Here is a 20,049-nt window from a genome sequence, read left to right as displayed (position 1 = left end):
GGGCCCTGACCTCTCCTACAGCTCATTGTGGCCTAACAGCACACTCAGTTCATCTTTCAGAATTCCATTGAGAAGGATTTCAAAATAGGCTTCAGAAGATCTGGATGCTCATCCTCTAGGAAAACCAGTGATGAGGAGTCAAGAAACTGACATAGATCACACAGTTCTAGAAGGCACGTGTTTCCTTCCGTGCAGCTCAGCTGAACTGAATGCCACAGTTCATTTTTTCAAGTTGCTCACAGCACAGCCTGGATCTCTGACCTAAAATTGTCAAGACTGGGATTATGGGGTAAGGCTTAAGGTGGGTGATGGGCAGGACGGAGGCTCAGACATCCACGCCTCCCCATTCCCATGCCAGGGCAAAGAGAAGCACAGCCTCCTCTCGCCTCCTTTCCAGTCCAGCAGCCTCTCCAACAACTCAGACGGACCGAACACTGGTGTTACAGAAGAGAACAGATCTGCCCCATCAGCACCTCTTCCCATTGAAAGCGAAGCACAAAAAGTGTGTGGCAGAGCAGGCAGTGACCTTGGTGGGCATATGACTTGTCCAACCCTATCAAGAGGATAAGTGACTGAGGTCACAAAAGTACTGGGAAAACTGATTCATGGCCTTTTCAAAAAGGATGAGCTGCAAAATGACAAATCCAGCCCATCCTAGGCTCCTGGATGCATGGCCAGATCTGCCCAACTCCAGAGCGCACCACCGGGATAAAGCACCACCTGGACCTCGCTTGTGCCACTTCGCACAGAAGGAAGCTGTATGTCAGAGCTGACACCTGAGCGGCACCCACTCCTCGGACAGGAGCAGCAGGAAGGGACTGCAGGTGAAGTCGGGGCTTGGAGGAGCACAATGGTGCATCTAGGATTGGCATCTAAAGCAGCTGCTTCAAGTTCGGCCCAACTCAGAGGTTCCCTGTGTAGACACGTTAATTCTCGGGGAGAATGAAGTTGTAAATAAAGTATTGGGAGCTGAAAGCCTCCAGGGAGAGCCACGTACCGCATATACCTCCATGTATCACGTACCCCACGTACCAGACACCTGTGCCAGAGTAAATTATGCAGCCTCTGGACTGACCCTTCTCCTAAAGAGAGGAGGGGCAAGGCATCTATCAGTATTCCTCTAGACATGCTGCCTCACAAAACACACACACACACACACACGCACGCACGCACAGGAATAAAGGAAACCAGCTAAGGACGTGAGAGGGAAGAGCTCCTAAACATGCAAGAATTAAGCCTCCAACTCTTTGTTAGAAGGAAAGGAAGGAAAACCATGCATGATCTGCTAATAATTAAAAAAAGAAACCAACCCAAGAAGAGATACCTGGAGGGAGTACCAGGCCTGAAGAGCTTTTCACTGTCTTCACGGGAATTATTTTAACAGCAGAAATAGAGCGTGCACGTAAGGGGTCGGCAGTTGCTGAAAACACAAAAGGGTAAATGATGCATCCAGAAAGAACATTTGGGAAACACTCAGGCAGTTGAGGAACTGGGCAGGGACAATAGGAGGAAGTCGCCCACACAAAAAGAACAATGTGAAGAGCGTAGATGCGGTCATTTAAAATAACCTGCTTTCTCTCTCCAGAGTTCCCTGCCGAGATGGCAGAACCCCATCCCCCCTGTCACCCATACGCAGTTGGTCAGTGTTAATCTGTGCCTCCTGCCACACCAGGAACGTGCCAAGGCCCTGGACAAAAAGATTTCCAGACAGGCAGATGGCCTGGCACACAGTGGAAGGGGAGAGCCCCCAGGGTCCAAGGGGCCCCTGGGAGAAGGCCGGGGTGTCTGTGCTTGGGGCAGGGCTGTGAGGAGGAGAGCCCTGGCTCAGGCCCCTGATGAGTGTGGGAGGGAAGGGAACAAGCTGGTGAGCTGCCTGGGCCCCTCAGACATCACGGCTGCCTCCCCACCATCACAACTTCTGGGGCCCTTCCTGTGCCTGTGGACCCTGACCACCATGGTCCTCTGTCCCTGAGCACATCACAACCTCCATCTGTTGGGCAGCAGATGGTCTTGCTTAAACCCAGCCTTTCCTGGACAAGAGGTTGCCAGGTGTCCAGTGCATGCTCAAGACTCTGGGCAGCGCCCACGTACACAGCCCGGGATCCTGACACCCAGCCGGGCCGCCAGCCAGCAGAACCGCCTGGGATGTGGCCAGGACTGCTGTCCTCATATCCTGGGTGCCCTACTTCTCCCTCTGAAGGCTTCCCTGGACCCCCCGCTTCCCCAGATCCTGGAGTCTCAGTGGTGGCACAGCCCCAAACCCTCCTTCTCACAGCCTGTGGGGAAGCCTCCCCTCACTCTGTCTCTCCAATGGCAGCAAGGAGAGATGGAGTTCAGGCACTATGGCACCAGGGTCACTCCAATGAGCAACACTCAGAGGTCTTCTGGCCCCACATCTACATAATGATTGAGGGTAAGGGCTGTTTGGGAAGCGAGACCTGTCAAGGGGACAGGAGGGAGGCAGGCCCCTCAGCCACGGAGAGTTCACTTTCCAGCCCATCACGCTGCCACCTCATAAGGCGGTCACATAGCCCACAGCCACTGATGACTGAGTAGACAATAACACCAGTGCATGTATTGAGATACAAACATGCTTGCACAGTGATCCCACTGCCTGATCCTTATGACTATGTGGGAGATTGGCCAGTGGGAGATTCTTGTTACCACTTTCAGAGGAAGAAGCAAGAGGCTCAGAACTCCTCAGTCATCCAGCTCCTAGGTGAAAAGCCTGGAGCTCAGCTGTCCTGGGACCGGGCTCAGTGACTTCCCCAGGCTGCCATGATGACCTTCGGGTTACATCTTCTGTCTCCTTTCCAAAGGAGGGTTGAGTCTACTGAGTTGAGAGTGGAATCTGCACCCACCTGCCACCCTCTTCCACACCCCTGAAGTCTGCTCTGTGAATGAATTCACGGGGATGCGGTTGACGGCCCCACAGGTTTTACAAACTTCAGAGCCCCCAGCCCTCCCCATGCTCCCTGGATGCTGAAACACGCCCCTGGGGCCACTCCTCAGGCACTGCCCTTCAACACCCCCTAAGTGTGACTTAGCCAAGATTGCCCAAGGCCCTGAGAACGCATCCTGCACCATGAATGGAGAAGGGTGGTCGGGGAGGGAAGCAAGGAGCACAGAGCAGCAGGACACCTCCTGCCACAGAGGAACCGACCCCCAAACTAACCGGGTCCCCCATTCCCTAGTTCCTCCCGTGCTCTGTACCTTCCCTCCCCAGTTGCTCCTCCTGACTTTACACTTTGCCTTGTCTCAAGAGGACTGCTTGGCTGAACCAGATGGAAATTACAAAAGCCAAACATGTCACGTTCCGAAATTATTCTTTGCGAGATGGTGCATTTTGACTTGAATGCCCAATGACAGGACTTTTGCCCCCTCCTCTCTTGGATGCCATAAAATTTAGTAGGATGAGCACGGATGGAATCACTAAAACCCAGAATTTGAAGAAGAACATCTCATTCCCTCATTTTCTAGATAAGGGGACTCACACCCATAAAAATAATGGACCTCCCCAGATGTCCGTCTGTGAGCACAGAAGCAGGACGCAGGTCCGTACCTCATCGCTTGGCCCACGCTACACTGAGGAAGTGACATGGGAGCCTTGGAGCCTGGCTACGTGGGCAGCCATGTTGAGAGGCTGCGGAAGAGAGACCACAGGGCAAACGGGACCTCAATGGTCATCTTACCACATCACTCACTTCCCACTTAAATCTTCTATCCTGAAATTTTTTAGAAACTGAAAATCGAGGATGCCCATGGAACTAATGTCACGGAAATAACTGATTTCAGCAATCAGAGGTTCTTGCCTCCAGGGCAGGACTGTGGATGCGTCACTATTTACTGCCACTGAAGGTAAAATGTCAGGTAAGGGAGACTCCACGTTGATAATGCCATTTGCACCAGGCGAAGGCCTCAGTCGGTGTACTTGACCTGTTGTTATCCACATCCTGGGAATGAGGGACAGGTTTTATTACCATGTGACCTCACGGTGGGAAAGAGTGGCCTCAGACCCATGAGATGCAAGAACGTGCTCCCAGTCTCAAAGTCGGCATGGGAAACAGGTCTCTGGTTCACAGCCCGATGCGACCAGTGACTGCTCGTACCAGGCCAGTGGCCCTGGTCCCACATACTCTGTTCTGTCTAGAACTGCTTCCTAATATCCAGCCGGGCTTCCCTTCAACAGCTTACCTTTGTCCTGCCCATTGCTGCTTGGCGCCAACCCGTTGACCACGGCTTTAGAAGCACCAACGTCACATTCTGAAAGAGAGACAAAGAGCACAAGGCTTGGGATTCTCTCTCCCCGACATTTATTGAGTCCTGCGTGTGTGACATGCTAGGGACATGCTGGCTTTCTCAGGCGCCCCCTCAGGCGCCATGGGAGAATTCTGAGAACGCTGTGTAGCTTGAACCAGGAGGGAACCCAAGAGCTGTTTAAGGATGGGAAGTATGTGGTAGGTGACATAAATTCTCCTGCCGTCTCGCTATGGCTTCATTTCTGACATTTTTAAAAAATCTGCTTCATTCCCTCAAAATGGCATCTCCTGACTGACTAAGGCTTATCTACTCACTGGAAGGCCAGCTCAATCGCATCCCTGAGCATCCAGAGTGAGAGCTGTCAGAGGACAGAGACCTCAGGCTCTTTGACACCTTCCTTCACCCACCCACATCCCCCGTCATCAGAAGCATGCTATCCGTCCCCTGGAATGTCTCTGGATACTGCCCCTCGCCCCCCACCCCCACTGCGGCCCTTCTGTTACTGTCCCAGAGATGACCTGGCTTCCCTACCACTCCCCCTGTCTTCATTCTGTCCCTTCTCCACCCCCACTGTCAGTCTGCATCCAGAGAGCACTTTCTAGCTCCTGACCCAACCGTGGCCCTCCCTGGGTTAAAAAGCCCCAGGGTGCAGGACAGATGAAAATGAAACAAGACAATGCAGTAAGATCTTCTACAACAACTCTACTTTAAGTAGATGGTATTTCATCTCTGTTTTGAAAATAAAAATATTGGGGTTTAGTTGGGAATTCAATCATGCATATGAGGAAAAAAATCACCCACGAGGAGAAAATGTATTCCGAGTTCCCTCAAATGTACAAATGATTGTTTGAAATATAATTTTTTAGTAAGTTGCATGACTTATATCTTGGCCTACCTGGTTATATTTAAATTAACTGATCTTCCTGATAATTAAAAGCAAGCAAGGAAACAAGCCCCAGTGGCCAGCAGCTACCTAGGGGACAAAGCCCAGGCAATTCACATAGGATTCTGGGCTCTCCTAACCACTGGTCCTATAGCCTTTTCCTGCTGTGTTTCCCTCCTCCACTGCCTGCCATGCCCATCTCCTCACAACCCCTGAGCTTGTCAGATATGAACTTCCATTAGGCTTGGTTCCGGCAAGACCCACACCAGGAATGCCTCCTCTGCTTTCCTTACTTTGGGGAAATCCTGTGCTTCCTCGAGGCTGGCTTACCGCAAATGTCACCTCCTCTAGGTCCAGGGAGACCTTTCCGAGTTCTGCTCAGCTAAAGGCACTGAGAGCAACCTAAGACCCACCTGTGTGGTTTGGAGTATCCCCACCCCCACCCCCCACCAGCCAAGCGCTAATCAAGCCACAAATATAATCGTAACAGCCATGGTTTCTTAAACATCTATTTGCCCGGATCTGAGGACCCACGATAACATTCCGTAAGTAGCATCTCATTTTCATCCTTCAGACCCAGTCCCCTGGAGCTGGGAGTCAGGAACTCCTATTTCACAGATAAGAAATTTGAATCGCAGAGAGGATGCCAGGCCTGCCCAAGATCACTATGCTGGGGTCTCCAATCTGGTCTGCTCCATCCCCCAGGGCATCTTCTTGCCCCCAACAGAGAGAAACATTTTTTATTTTTAAAATAAAAAATGGCTCCTATATAGTCTATAAATGCAAACTATATGAAAGAGCTTATATACTATCTCCCCAAATGCTGGGACTGAAGCCCTGTGCCAAAACCCGGTGGCTCTTCTGGCTGAGACTAGGTCACCTACCTGGGCTCCCAACAATCAGCCTCCCTGACATGGCCCACACTGCCGGGCCAGCCCGGATGCTCCTGATCCAGACACAAGCAGGGCCACCACCCTTCCCCACCAGCAGCCTGGACCTCCCGACACTGGCCCCACAGATTCTGTCCTGCTCGCTGCCCCCACCTACCTGCAGATGAAGGCTAATTCCCCCCGATGCCAATATCTCCCTCGCACCTACATTCTTGGGATGGAGGAAGGAGGGTGTTGGCAAGAAGGCCAGATATCCAGGTAAAAGAAGTAACATAGGTTCCATCACCCCATCTGTTCTTTCTGTAACTTTCTCTTCTCCCTGCACCTGCCCTAGTTCCTCTTCACTATCTCTTCTCTGGAGCTGCAGGCCTTGCATCGGAACCCCCGACGCTAGACTCTGAGCTGCCACAGGGCTCAGCCCTGTGCATTTCCTTTCCTTGATTTCTTTTCATGAAACATAGTGAAACTTGAAGAAAATTTGCAAAATCGTCCCAGCACCTCCCATTCAGACCTCTGCGGCACAGTGTGCTGGTGCCCATGCCTGGCTTTGCCTTAGCTCCACTACCCACCAGCTGGCTATGCTAGACAAATCCTCCACCTCTCAGGACCTCAGGTTCCCCATGCACAGAATAGGATGGGGTACACCATGCTGGTCTTTGCGGGTCTGCCAGGAAAATCCAATGAGAGAACACAAGCAAAGCCCCTCCCCAGGTGACTGGCAGCCCAGGCCAAACTTGGAATAAAATGAATGCATCCATTTTCATGCTTCTCTTTCCACTGAAGGTTAAAACAAAAGTTTTCCTTATAGCTGCTTTCTTCCTTAATGACCACTTTTAATAGTGGCATAATATTCCATCACATAATGAACCTACTCATTCCCCACCTTCATGTGGGTATTGTTTTTGCTTCCTCTGAATTAAGACAGGAATTCCCAAGAGTGCGATTATCAGGTCAGAGGGTCTGGGTTTTTTGGACTCTTTCTAGAAAATGCCTCCTAGCGCCACGCCTGAGAGCAAGCCTGGGAGAAGTCCCACAGGCCTGTCCACACCCTCACCCTCCTGCCACGCCCTCCCTTCTTCTGCCTCCTGCCCTTAGGCATGCAGGAGCCTCAATGCCAGCTTAGGCTTATTCTGATAGAAGATCCAGAAATTTTAGGCGGCAGAGCAGGAAAAGAAAAAAAAAAAAGGCGCTTCCTGGCCTATTTTAAATGACCACAAAACCAAAAAGCCAAGCAAACGAAAAGAATTACAAAGCAGGAGCTCCTGGCAGTACCCAAGTCCACTTGGAGGGAAAAAGAAGGTGTGTAGCCTCTTCACGTACAGCAAAAGGGCTCAAGGGATCAGAACAAGCCCAGTCCCCCTCCTTGCAAGGAGGAGATCTGAGCTGATAAGCGAGGACGGAACACTGGCCACGTGGTGGGCACAGTACATCGAGGCACTGTGTCACTTAATCCTCACAGAGTCCCAGTGAGCCGGTGCTTCCATGATGTCTGTTTCACAGAGGAGAATGCAGAGGAGGGTCCCCACAGGCCAGAGGCTGCACAGTTGGTCTGGAAGGAAGCCAAGTTGAGGCCCTGTGCTGTTCTACCTGGAGCCCCCCTCAGCCCTAAGCACACACCGTCCTGCACAATTTAGATTTGGCTAAAAGGACACTGTATGTCAATACATGGAAAGGCTTATTTTTAATCTGCAGAGATCTCTGATAACACTCCAGACGTAATGCAGAATTAGGAGACCCATGAATGAGCTGCTACTTGGTCATGTGCCCAATACCCCACACATAGCCTATGGGCCTCGGGAGACTCCAGGGCACGCTCAGAGCCAATGTGGGCCTTAATATCCAGATGGAAACTTCTCTGCCTTGAATTCTGGACTGGAAAACTGACAACTTTTGGCTCAATAATGAGCAGGGAACTGTTCCCTTCTCTGACTTCCCTAGCCCAGCTCTAAACTAAAAATACACAAAACTGGTCATTTCTTTAGGTCTTGATTTTTACTACCAAAGGCATTGCAAAACTGTGAGCAAGCTGCTCTTCCAGCCTCGATGAAGGAAGTGTTAGATTAGCTTGCACCCTGGGACAATTATGGCCAATCTGTTTCCTTTTGCTGCAGTCACCAGGATTAAACAATGCCACTGAGGTATATACATATGTCAACATCTATCAAACTGTATACTGAAAATCTCTGCAGTTCACTGTATGACAATTATACCTCAATAAAGTTGTTTAAAAAGCGAGAAAGGGACGGGTGCCTGGGTGGCTCAGTTGGTTAAGTGACTGCCTTCGGCTCAGGTCATGATCCTGGAGTCCCAGGATCGAGTCCCGCATCGGGCTCCCTGCTCAGCAGGGAGTCTGCTTCTCCCTCTGACCCTCCCCCCCCTCATGTGCTCTCTCTCTCTCTCATTCTCTCAATAAAATCTTTAAAAAAAAATAAAAATAAAAAAATAAAAAGCGAGAAAGGTAGATATCATAAAGATTAGGATGTGGTGCATGTTAAGCCTAGTGCTTAACACATAGTAGGCACTCATTAAATCATTCGTGATGAAGGCAACGGCAGCAATGACAACTTATGACAGAGCTTTGGCGCTTGCCCAGGTCTCAAAAAATAAAAAATGAAATGCAGCTGGGCCCTTAAGAGTAAGTGGGAAATCTGGGTAAACTACCCACTTTTGTAGATTTGTCCAGAAGAGAAAGACAGGGTTTAAAATGACTTACCAGAGCTCATGATGGTAACAGGACAAGTCTTCCGCTACTGGGGCTCCGAACTGCTCTGCAGGAAAACAGACAACACAACAGAACTGATGAATGGCGGGTTCACAGTTAGTCCCCATGGTTTGCATGAAAAATGCAGACACCATATATAGCCAGGAGTTGCCTGGCCAGGCTTCTAGTTCTTGGTTGGCTCCCTGTGAACATGACCTTGACCTTGGGCACAACACTCAACCTCCTTGGCCTCAGTTTTGTCACCAGTACTTGGTTTAGATACTAAGCAAGATCTCCTCCAGTTCTAAGATTCTATTAAAAACCTCAAGTTCCACGAATGCACATGGGTCAAGGAGAGGGTAAAGGAAAGAAAGAACCAAATTTTAGGAGAAAGACGTTAAAATCACAACACAAAATGATTACCAAAGGACAGTAAGTCATACATATATACTATGCACATGGAAATGTTCTGGATGCTTTAAATATATTCATTTGATCCTCCCAATGACCCTACAGAGTAAGCCATGACATTGTATTAGTTTACATGGATAAGGAGACAGAGCTATGAGGGGGCACAGCTTGGTAACGGAACCCAGACAGGCAGACTCGAACGCCCAGGCTGTTAGGTTCTATACTCTATTGGCCTGAGGGGGGAATGCATTCTCTTGATTCCCAAAGGCCACCCCCTCATTTAGTATGGTCTCAAGTCTGCAGTAACCACTGATCTGCTTTCTATCACCAGAGTCTAACCCTTTTCCTAGAACGTTACACCTGACTTTTTGCACCTGACTTCTCTCACTTAGCCCACCACCATTCAGCAATCAGCCGTATGTGTGTGGGTCTATTTCTGGACTTCATTCTGTTCCACGGATCTGACTTGAGCCCATAACTCACTCTCTCGATTACTCCAGCTTTAGAGTAAGTCTTGAAATCTGGTAGTGTGAGTCTTCCAACTTCATTCTTTTTCAAAAATCATTTTGGCTCTTTTTACATCCTTTGCATTCTCACAAAGTTGAGAGTCTTACCCACTTCTACCAAAAACCAAGCAAGAAGCGTGCTGGACTTTTGATTGGGACTGTGTTGAATCTATACATCAGTCTGGAGGGAAATTAACTTTTTACCAATATTGAATTTTCTAATTCATGAGAGTAGATCCTCTGTCCCTTTATGAAGTTCTTTCATTTCTCTCCACAATATTCTGTAGTTTCCAAAGCACTGGTCTTGCACACATTTTGAATAAAAAGCCTTAAGTGAACATACTGGAAAGATGATCTGAAAAGCAAGACTTTGGGATGTGCAGAACCTTGCTATTTAAAGTGTGGTCCAGGGACCAGCTGCACTGGGATCAGCTGGGCGCTTACTAAGAATGCAGAAACTCAGACTCGACCCTACAGTGACTGAATCCGAATCTGCATTTTAACAAGATCTCCAGCTGGTCTCTCTGCACTTTAAAATGTGAGAAGCAATGAGGGAGAGGAAATCAGCTCCCTAGTTCATGAATTCCGCAATAAGAAGGCCCAGGCACAGTCTGAGGGTCTGTGCAAGGAGACATGTGTTATTTTCCTTTTTAACACACTGAAGCCAGGCACTGTCCTTGCTCACTGTCCTTGGAACAGAGTAGAATGCTAGGGGCAAGAAGGATAGCATCCAAACGTTTTTATTTTTTTAAAATGATTTTAATAGTTTCATTAAGGTTTTCTTTAACTTTTAAAGTGATTAAAGAAGGGCTTTTGATTCAAGCATGAAGCTGTCTTAATAGAATGTGTGTCTTCTTTCTTTACAGTCCTTTCTAACCTCTATCTGCAGAAGTAGCATTTACATATAGTTGTAAACGTAATGTCTAGACAGCTTTATGTTTTACTTTTTAAAGATTTCAACATTTTTCTGGGTTTTTACACAGTCATCATATCCATTATTTTAATGGCTATGTAATATTTTATTGTATTAACCCTTCATAATTCATTTACCACTTCCCTCTGGACAGTTCTGTTTAATTCATCTTCATTTTAAAAATAAGTACATGGCACAAACGCATTCTTAGGCTAGGAAAGAGATGAATGGAAATGTCCTATGAACCAAACAAAAAAGGTGCCTCAGCTCACACATGATGAATATCACCACCATACGTGGGTAGCCCTTTGCGTGTGTAATATTTTTCAACATAGACACTAGTACTTTCTAAGTGTCAGCCCCACTCTTGCTTTCAAACTGATCTAATGTACATCTGGTCAAGGAGATTATCCAAAATACCATCACTTGGCCACAAATGCCCAGCACCCACAGTAGAGGTCAGCTGTAGCACTCTCTGGGAGGCCCCTCCATGCCAGGTGTTAACCAGTTAGTGGCTGGATTGTAAGATGGAAGGAGAATGGACCCCGAGTGCTAGGACACTGTTTTAATATTTTAAGAACTAGCATGACAGTAATGGGTGACAAAGACCATGCACAGGTGAGCACCAGCTCTGGACACAGCCTTTTTGGGTCACAGGTTTTGCGGCATGCTCTCATTTGGTGACTGAATCAGCCAAAGGTGACACAAAGAAGAACGGGACAGTTTAAGATCTCCAGCGAGGGTAACAGTGGCGGCTGTACCAAGGAGGGTGCCTGGTGTCCAGTCCTCACCAGTGGTGGCTACAGACTACTGCAGCCCTTTCCTGACTATCGCAGGGCCCAATTTCAGCTCTCATTCCATCCCACTTCGTCTCCATGAATTCCTGCCTCTGTTCGGAGGGCAGTTCTCCAGCCTCCCACAAATTCGGAACTACCCAAGCTCCTACCAATAAACCCCATTTCAGTTTGAGCTCAGTTTGAGAGGCAGTTTCCGGTCATTTGCAACCCAAGAATCTTGACCAGCACAAGGTGAGGGGGAGGAACAAGTCCTAGAGGTTTCATTCCAAGAGGAGAATCTTCATTCCTCTCTCCTGAAGTGAGGCCATCCAGATCTGAATCCCAAGGGGGCTCAGCAAAGGGTCTTGTCTCTACAACCTGAAGAGCTCAGAGTGAGGGCGGTGAGGATGGGATCAGGAAGCTGCACAAACTGAGTCTGACCAGCACGCCGTAAGCCTTGAAAGTCATCATCTAGTCCCTGCAGTTTATTCAGATAATGCAAGCTATTAAAATCATATGTAGAATGTGAGAGTTTATTTTACATAAAACCCCCTGACACTTAATATTTACTTAAAAACTAAGCTGTAAAGGGTTTGATTTGGTTGAGAACATGATGGCATGTCTTTGGAATTTCTCCCACAAGTCGCCTCCAAAGGAGGCAGGCACCTTTGGGTACAAGCCAAAAAGATGAACAGTGCCATCTAGTGGCAAAACCATACAGCTCCAAGTGACAGCTATCCCCCAGTAAATCGCAGGAAGCTCCTCATTGTCAGAGCTTGGGTGGACCAGCGAGGGTCAAGTTTGGGCAGCCAGGACCTACCGTACTTGGGTAGAGGGCCACAGCATCAACACAGACATTCCACCAGAAGAACAAAATGTAAAATAGCCAGACTTGTTAAGAATGTATCTGGATAATTGATGGTTCTGCATGGTCCCTCCCTAATTCCACGATCCTATAATTCTGAGATAAGTCTTGATGACACAGAGTGAATAATTACTAAAAGCAAAAGTTATACTCATGCTTCCAGCTCAAATAGGATCCAATAACTAAATATGGGTTGTTTATTGGGGAAGGAAAGAAGGTCCTTCCTTATATGGATGGTTCAGGGATGTAGGACGAGGGAAGAATTGAGTTTGTCTGTAAAAATGAATTCAAGGTCCAGCAAAGATTCTTGGAAAAGAAGGAGTCTCAGATTGACCTCTCACAAAAGGTGCTCCAGCTTCTCCTATGCCCTATGGTGTCTGGCTTCCATTGCTTCTCCCCACATATGTACTAAGGATGTGTGTGTACACACATGCGCACACACACACACACAATTTTAAGTCTCCATAGGAGAGACACTGTGTCATCCCATGACCAAGAACTCAGTGGGTGCTCAGTCATGAACTCTGTCCTTGTCTCTATTTAGCCTTTAGAACCCAATGTTGGAGTCTTCACTTCAAGATAATCAGGACCCTCCTTAAATCCAACATAGCTGTCTAAAAACAAGCTAGCTCCCCATCCCCACCAAACGCTGGTTATACTCTGGCTTTGAAATCCAATCTGGGACTTGATTTATTTGCAGCTACTTCCTTCCAATGGCTTGAAAAGAATAGTGACAGCTCACAAAGCCCCAGAATAAATGCTCGGCCTTATTGCTTTTTATACTTTGTTGATCACACAGCAAAGTCAAATTTCTCCAATTTTTCGACAGCTCATCCTCTTCTCAATCTCTATTAATGGTCCTTTCTCTCCAAATGCACTCTCTACTTTGTTGAAGAGGGTGTAGAAGGTTCTTCAGAAAGCCAGAAGGGATACACACTGAGTTGCCGACACTGCCTTTCAAGGGAGGAAGATAGGATAAGCTCAGCCGTGACATTAACTTAGGTATGGAATCCCATGACATAGCTGGGGGCTCAAAACACAACAAGCACAAGGCTTTTGTGAAAAGACCGATGCTTCTGGAGAGGGAGCCATAGGAAAACACATCAGAAAGGCCATCCTCCACATCCTCTCATCTTCTCCTGGAGTCTCTCCAACTGGTTTCCGCTCTAACCAGTTATCTGAAATGGCCTTCAGAAAGATTTCCAGTGCGGACACGGCCAAGCCCAACACTGGCTTCTGCACTGGTCGGGGCCTCACTGACCTTTTCCACTGAATTTAAAACACTTAACTCCTTCTTCCTCCCACAAACACTTTTTGGTCCTGGTTTCTAAGTGTCACTGTGGGTTGGTTTACGTCAGGCCAGGAGAATCTTCTTTCTGGATCCGGGCTTCCACCGTTCTTCTAGGAGTTCAAAAATCTAGAGGACCCCACACTGGGTCCTCATTCCTTTCTATCTTCATGCTCACTTCCTTGGGGATTTTATCTGGAATATGAGAGCCAGAAGGATCCGTGTAGGTTACCTAGCCCACTTCACTAGCTTTCTGCCTGCTTTGGAAGGAGGTTCCATGAGCCCTCTCACGCCACAGTGCTGGTAACCCACCCACCCAATCCCCATCTTTCACTTCAACCAGAACAGCTCTACTTTTGTTGATTTCATTCATTTATACTTTCTGAGTTTTCCTTGGATGACTGGGTTCTGTGGCTACCAAAAAAAAAAGGGGGGGGTCATAAACCAGAAATCCAAACCACACCCTTACTGGGGTGTAAAAACTGAGATTTAGAAAAAGTTTCCCTTTGTCTTGCTTTTTACTCCTCTACTAAGCCCTCTGTCCCTCTTCTTCCTCCTCAGGCCACCTGCAGCCTTTGGCCTCTTGGCAATGGATACAGAATTCCAGATGAGAATCAGTCCTCTACAGCTAATGCACAGACTGGCCAGTGCCATTTCCCCTTTTAGAACCTTCCAATATCCCCCATTACTCATTGAACACTAAGTCCCAATAATCAGCGACAAGAGATGGCTGAGTCTGATACTCATCTTGCCCCCACCTTGCCTTCCAGTCTGTCTCTGCCCCTCCAACCAGGCCTCAGGCACTGAGCCCAATAGACATGAGCACCATCCGGCAAGGCCGGGTCTTGCTCGTCTCCGCGTCCCAACGTCTGGTATGGTGCCTGGCAAGCGCCCAATTAATGGTGGAGAGAATCCACTGCCCCTCGCACACACCAGTCAGTGTGCACTGCTTTCTCCTTTCCCCTTGTCACATCTCTCTTGCCCCACACCTGACAAGCTGCCTGGTCTAGTCAATTCTTCCTTCTTCATGAGTCCTGCGCCTCAGCTGCCTCTGGGTTTCCAACCTCAAAGTCACACTCACACTCCACCACCTCGTTCCTAGACCATGACAATGGCCTAAGAAGCCCAGAACCACCCTACACAGCCATGCAGGGCCACACTGTGACTTTAGCCATGGAAGACTTCCTAGGGGTCACATTTCTATGGGGAAAACAACCCACAGAGCCCCTGTGAGCTCAGAGGGCTGGCTGGGCAGTACAGAGCAAAAGGGCAAAAGGCACCAAACCTCCTAGGAAAGAACAATGGGAGCTAAGACACAGACCTGGTGACACCATTCAAACAGTATTTCTCTTGCACCTGCTATGCATCCAGGACAGTGCTTTGCCCAGAGGAGACCAGCGTGAATCACACAGCTGCGGTCTTTGAGGCCACCGCAGAGTGGTACGGTGAGAGACATGTCCCACTGAAATATAATATGATGCAGAGCTGGGGTGCCTGGGTGGCTCAGTCGGTTAAGCGGCTGCCTTCGGCTCAGGTCATGATCCCGGGGCCCTGGGATCGAGCCCCACGTCCGGCTCCCTGCTCAGCGGGGAGCCTGCTTCTCCCTCTCCCTCTGCCTACTTGTGCTCTCTATCTCTCTGTCAAATAAATAAAATCTTTAAAATATATATATATATGATGCAGAGCCCTTCTGCTAGCAATCTGAGCTACGTGGTACAGGACCACAGAAAGAAAAGGAATAAGTTCTGCATGCGACAGAGAATCAAAGAATGAATGCTAACATTTTCAAATGTTCAGTGACATACTTCTCAGCTCACTTCGAGATATCACACTTTGGGAAACACTGGTCTAAAAACTGAGGTCTGAATTCCTGAATACACCATCAGGCCATGTCAAGTAAGGTCCCGGTGAGTCTTTGATCTTGCTTCCCCCATATATTCAGTAAGCCCTAAACTCCACGGTACCAGACTGTCATTCCTGCTGCACCCTGAGTAAGAGTTCCCCTTTCCAAGTCCTTCATCTCATGGTTTCTTCCCACTAATACCCTTTCCCTCACCTCCCCAACCTTTTAATGGCAACCCTAGTCGCCAGATGCACTGGCCCAACAAAAATTACAGGTTTTTATTTGGGTTTAGTTTTGTTTTTAATCTCCACTAGAAGTCATGCTGATAAGGAACTCATTTTAATAAGACCAATTTCCAATCACAGAATTCAGAAGTCTGATGCCCAAGTTCCCACTAAAATCATCACAGTCTCATCCCAGACCCTTGCCAAAGACAGGTCAGATCCAGAGCTGGAAAGCTAATTACCTAATACACCTGCAATTGTGTTTCATCTTTTATACCTAAATGAAGGCTTTAAATAAACATACAAAGTTGATTCTGCCAGCCAATTGCCAATAAGCAAAATACAGCCCCAAAATAGTTTCAAGTCTTATCAATGCAATATTATTTGAGCTCCAGACAATAGAATTTGGATGATAACTTGCAATCATATGTTACATTATCTATGTATTAAAATGCATGGTTTGCAGTATACATGATAGAGGATTAATACCCTGATCTTACAGTATGTTCATACTTATTGCCAGGAAACAAATTAAAAAGGCATGAAGAAATAATTACCAGAAGAAAAATGCAAACAAACAAACCCATGAGTAAAGGTTCACTTAACCCGATTAGTTAAAAAAAAAAAAAAAGATGCAAATAATGACTATTTTTTCCACTTCTTAATTAGCCCATAAATTTAAAAACACTAACACTCAGTGTGGACAAAAGCAAAGGCACTGACATTTTTCTACGTGGCCAGTGACACTATAAATTGTTATCCCTGTCTTTAGCATTACACATCAAGAGCGACATACCTCAATCCCTTTGTGCTTTCGGCGAATCTAGCCCAAAGAAAGCCCCCCACATGACAAAAACCTACACAGAGATGTTTCTCACGGCTTTACTAATAATAGTGAAAACCTGGACACTCTCTGGTGTTCAGTGACAGGGGACCAATTACATGGTCACACACACCCCTGGGTGGACTGTTGAACAGTCATAAAAATAATGGCTCTGTAGACCACACAACACGGGAAGACACTTCTTATAAGAGTAGGTGAGGAAAGCAGGGTATAAGTCTGTGTGACATTTGTGATTATAGTTATGTAAAAAATAAAACATAGCCAGCGGCATCTGGGTGGTGCAGTCAGTTAAGTGTCTGACTCTTGGTTTTGGCTCAGGTCGTGATCTCAGGGTCGTGAGATCGAGCCCCACATCAGGCTCCAAGCTCAGCACGGAATCTGCTTAGAGTTTCTCTCTCCCTACCCCTGTGCTCACTCGTGCTCTCTCTAAAATAAAGAAATCTTTAAAACAAACAAACAAAAAGACATATCCATATATTTGAAAGGCAACATGCCCAAATTCTAGTAATGATTTGGCAGCATGGAATTATAGGCAACTTTGAAATTTCATTTCTATTTTCTAAATGATGTCTTTTTAAATGAAAAGTGATTTTTTCAGCTCATACCTAGCATTTGAAATGCAATTGTGTAATATTTAGAACTTTCAAGAGAAAATGTAGATGACAAGCTAAAAAACACGCCACTAACAATCTTGTCCATTAGAACATAGCCCCACATGATGCAATCTTCCACAAGACTAATAGCAAATGCCCTAAATGTGGGATTCCAACATTAATCGCCAGTGATTGCTTTTAATGAAGCCAAACTACTCCCGTGTAGTTCCTTATGAGGACAAGGGGGGCAATAAAACGACTAGAATGTTCAGCCAGATTTCCTAAGAAGCAATTGCACCAAAATGTTTCATCTTAAAATAGTCAGCAGGGGCTGCCAGGTGACAACACACACGGTACCCCATTGCTCCCTAGGCCTGCTTGCTGCCAATTCCCTGTCCCTAACCCGACTTCATGGCATTCCAGAGCCCTGAGCTCCTTCTCAAAACTCTTTATATGTACAACTCTGGGCACACGAAGTTTCTTAAACATGCATTGTTAACCAAGACGAGTCTTAAATACGAAAACTGGCCCATTTGTGTTTCCCAAATATGGCTGTGTCTACAGAACCAAAACAAAGATGTCTAATTGCAGCAACCCGCACATTTGGAACTCTCCACTGAGACAACCTAGAGAATTCAAACAAGGGCAGATTCCCAAATTCACAAGATAAACGGAAAACATCTTAGCTCGTTTCAATTGTAAAAACATAACCTCAAAGTCTGGGGTACAGACGAGGCCTTTCTTCTGCAGCCGTCACTACACGATGCCTACCTGCAGGGAAAGCACAGCCATGGGCATTCTGAATTCTCAGAAGAATCAAGGTTGGGCCAGAGTCTACAGTACAGGAAAAGGAGACTAAGAAGTTACTGTGTGTGGCTGAAAAAAATCCTAAAAAGCTGAAAAGGGGTCTGTTAGAACCTGAAAGAGGGTGGGTTTGATATGGTAGGAGAGGTGTCCACTCTTATAGACAATCCACAGTTCCCTCTCAACTTGCCTTTTGAACCACAACACTCCTAAGGCTATGTACCACATCATATATCACACAGACATCTGCGGTACAGGCCCATACCATGCTCAGGAATAAGAGAGCAGAAGTTCCATTCAGTAAAAAGACTCTGGGTCTTTTGCAAATACATAACTTAAATACTTCAATTCATAATACTGGCTTATTCAGGAATTGCTTGTTTTTCTTAAGGAGTTTTGAAATTTTACTCAAAGTACATTAAGTTAGCAAAGAGCCAATACGAAACACAGAAAACAGTATCTTTTCTGAGAAAATCTCTCTCCTCAGAGGTATTTGTTGAATAACTGAGGTAGAATACATATAGACAAGGCCCAGAATCAATGATCCTTTAACTCAGGCCTTTGAGGCTAAGGACTTCATCAGATCATTGGTCCCTACCAGTAATGAACGGGAGACCGTGACTTCCTTTAATCACTGAATAATCAGTGAATTATTTTTTAGCTACTTTTCTCTATTCTCACCATTTTATTTTGTACTTATTTTAGGCACTTTTTCAATATATCAGGTGTAAAAGCTGCATTTAAGCATTTGAGAATACAACACAAATTTCCAAAATGGGTTTTCTTCAAACTAGGCTAAAATCACTAAGATATAGTTGCAAGCTCACACATGGCAAACATTCAATAAAAGTATTTATCTTTTAAATATGACAACTCTCAGACTACTTGGAAATAGGTTGGCATCTATTATATATTTTTATATAAATTGTATATATATGCATATACACACTCACATTTCTAAATTCAGTTGTTGTATGTGCATCCAACTATATCAATCATCACTCTGAATATAAATGTTCTAAATGTACCAATTAAGACACATTATCAGAGTAGATTAAAAAAAAAGAGCCAACTGTATGTTGTCTCGAAGAAACCCACTTTGACTACAAAGACACATACAGATTAAAAATAAATGCATGGAGAAAAATATACCTAACAGTTGCTACATGTGGTTACTGGCTGCAAGAAAACAACAAAAACCCATGGTGAGAACGGGGTTTGAATCCAAACCCTGCCAGGGCTGTGCAAATTGGGAAGTCCCTTAGTTTCTCAGCCTCGGTTTACTCACTTATACAAGGAAATGGATAATACCTAATTTCATAAGGTGTTTCTAAGATTAAATCTAAAAGTATGTACGAAACATTGTAAATTGTGTTGTGAAGGGAAAAGCGTTCTAGCTAAGAAGGTGCTGATCTAGTCCTGTCTCCCTTTGTTTATTGCTTTAACAGTACTTACCTGTACAAAACATTAAGCTTTACAAACTGAAGGAGCATCTAAGAACCAAGAAATCCATCTTCGGCTCTGCCTTCCTATGCAAAATCAGACAACGAAGGACACTCTTGATAAAGGCATCATGCTTTTTTAAGACACTTCACAGTTGCTCTCTCTTAAAGGTTAGGTCTCAAGGAACCAAGCCGTTATTATCCAAACCCATTTATTGTGCATGCGTTCTGGGCAAGACCCTGTGCTCACGCTTCAGAGCAGACAGATGAACCAGCCACTATAACACATGCCATTTCTCATTTTGAGAACACCTTGTAAGGTTTCCATACCCACTTGGCGAATGGAGAAACTCATCCTCAAAGATAAGGAGTCTTATCGATGCAATAAGAAAGTAGAACATGGGGGCAGCTGGGTGGCTCAGTTGGTTAAGCAACTGCCTTCGGCTCAGGTCATGGTTCCAGGGTCTTGGGATCGAGCCCCGCATCGGGCTCCCTGCTCCGCAGGAAGCCTGCTTCTCCCTCTCCCGCTCCCCCTGCTTGTGTTCCCTCTCTAATATAAGAACTCCTGCAGTTCTTATATTAACTTCTCTAGAGAAAGTGTTCACTGGGGGAGGCTACACTGAGTATGATTACACATAGCATTTTCTAGCAGCCTTTAGGAATCAACGACACCCACCAACACCCCATGACCCACACACACGCCTTAAAAAATGCATAGAGGAACTCTAAAATAACCTGGATTTCAGTTGCTGCTCTGTTACTTACTAGACTGAGGTTCGTCAGTTGACCTTGCAGGTCTGTTTGCT

General features: G+C 46.4%; 1 protein-coding gene across 5 annotated transcripts in view; it reads right to left on the bottom strand.

Annotated features, from left to right (window-relative positions):
- The window catches only part of SORBS1 (sorbin and SH3 domain containing 1), a 224,657-nt gene that overhangs the window by 108,389 nt on the left and 96,219 nt on the right, over positions 1–20,049 (bottom strand). For 4 of the 5 annotated variants that reach the window (XM_028098740.2, XM_028098742.2, XM_028098741.2 and 1 more), the window contains exons 3-4: positions 8,747–8,801; positions 4,195–4,263 (exon numbers count right to left, since the gene is read on the bottom strand). In XM_028098740.2, the coding sequence (XP_027954541.1) occupies positions 4,195–4,263; positions 8,747–8,756 (79 nt within the window). In that variant the 5' untranslated portion in view covers positions 8,757–8,801. Of the gene's footprint in view, positions 1–1,324; positions 1,421–4,194; positions 4,264–8,746; positions 8,802–20,049 lie in introns of all 5 variants that reach the window. The other variant, XM_088020097.1, reaches the window with a different exon arrangement.

This window comes from Eumetopias jubatus, unplaced genomic scaffold (assembly GCF_037043125.1).
Source record: "Eumetopias jubatus isolate StellerSeaLion01/CBP00866 unplaced genomic scaffold, mEumJub1_p1.0 scaffold_17, whole genome shotgun sequence".
Taxonomy (NCBI): domain Eukaryota; kingdom Metazoa; phylum Chordata; class Mammalia; order Carnivora; family Otariidae; genus Eumetopias; species Eumetopias jubatus.
Note: the sequence above shows the minus strand (reverse complement) of the source record. Positions and strands in the feature narration are given on the sequence as shown.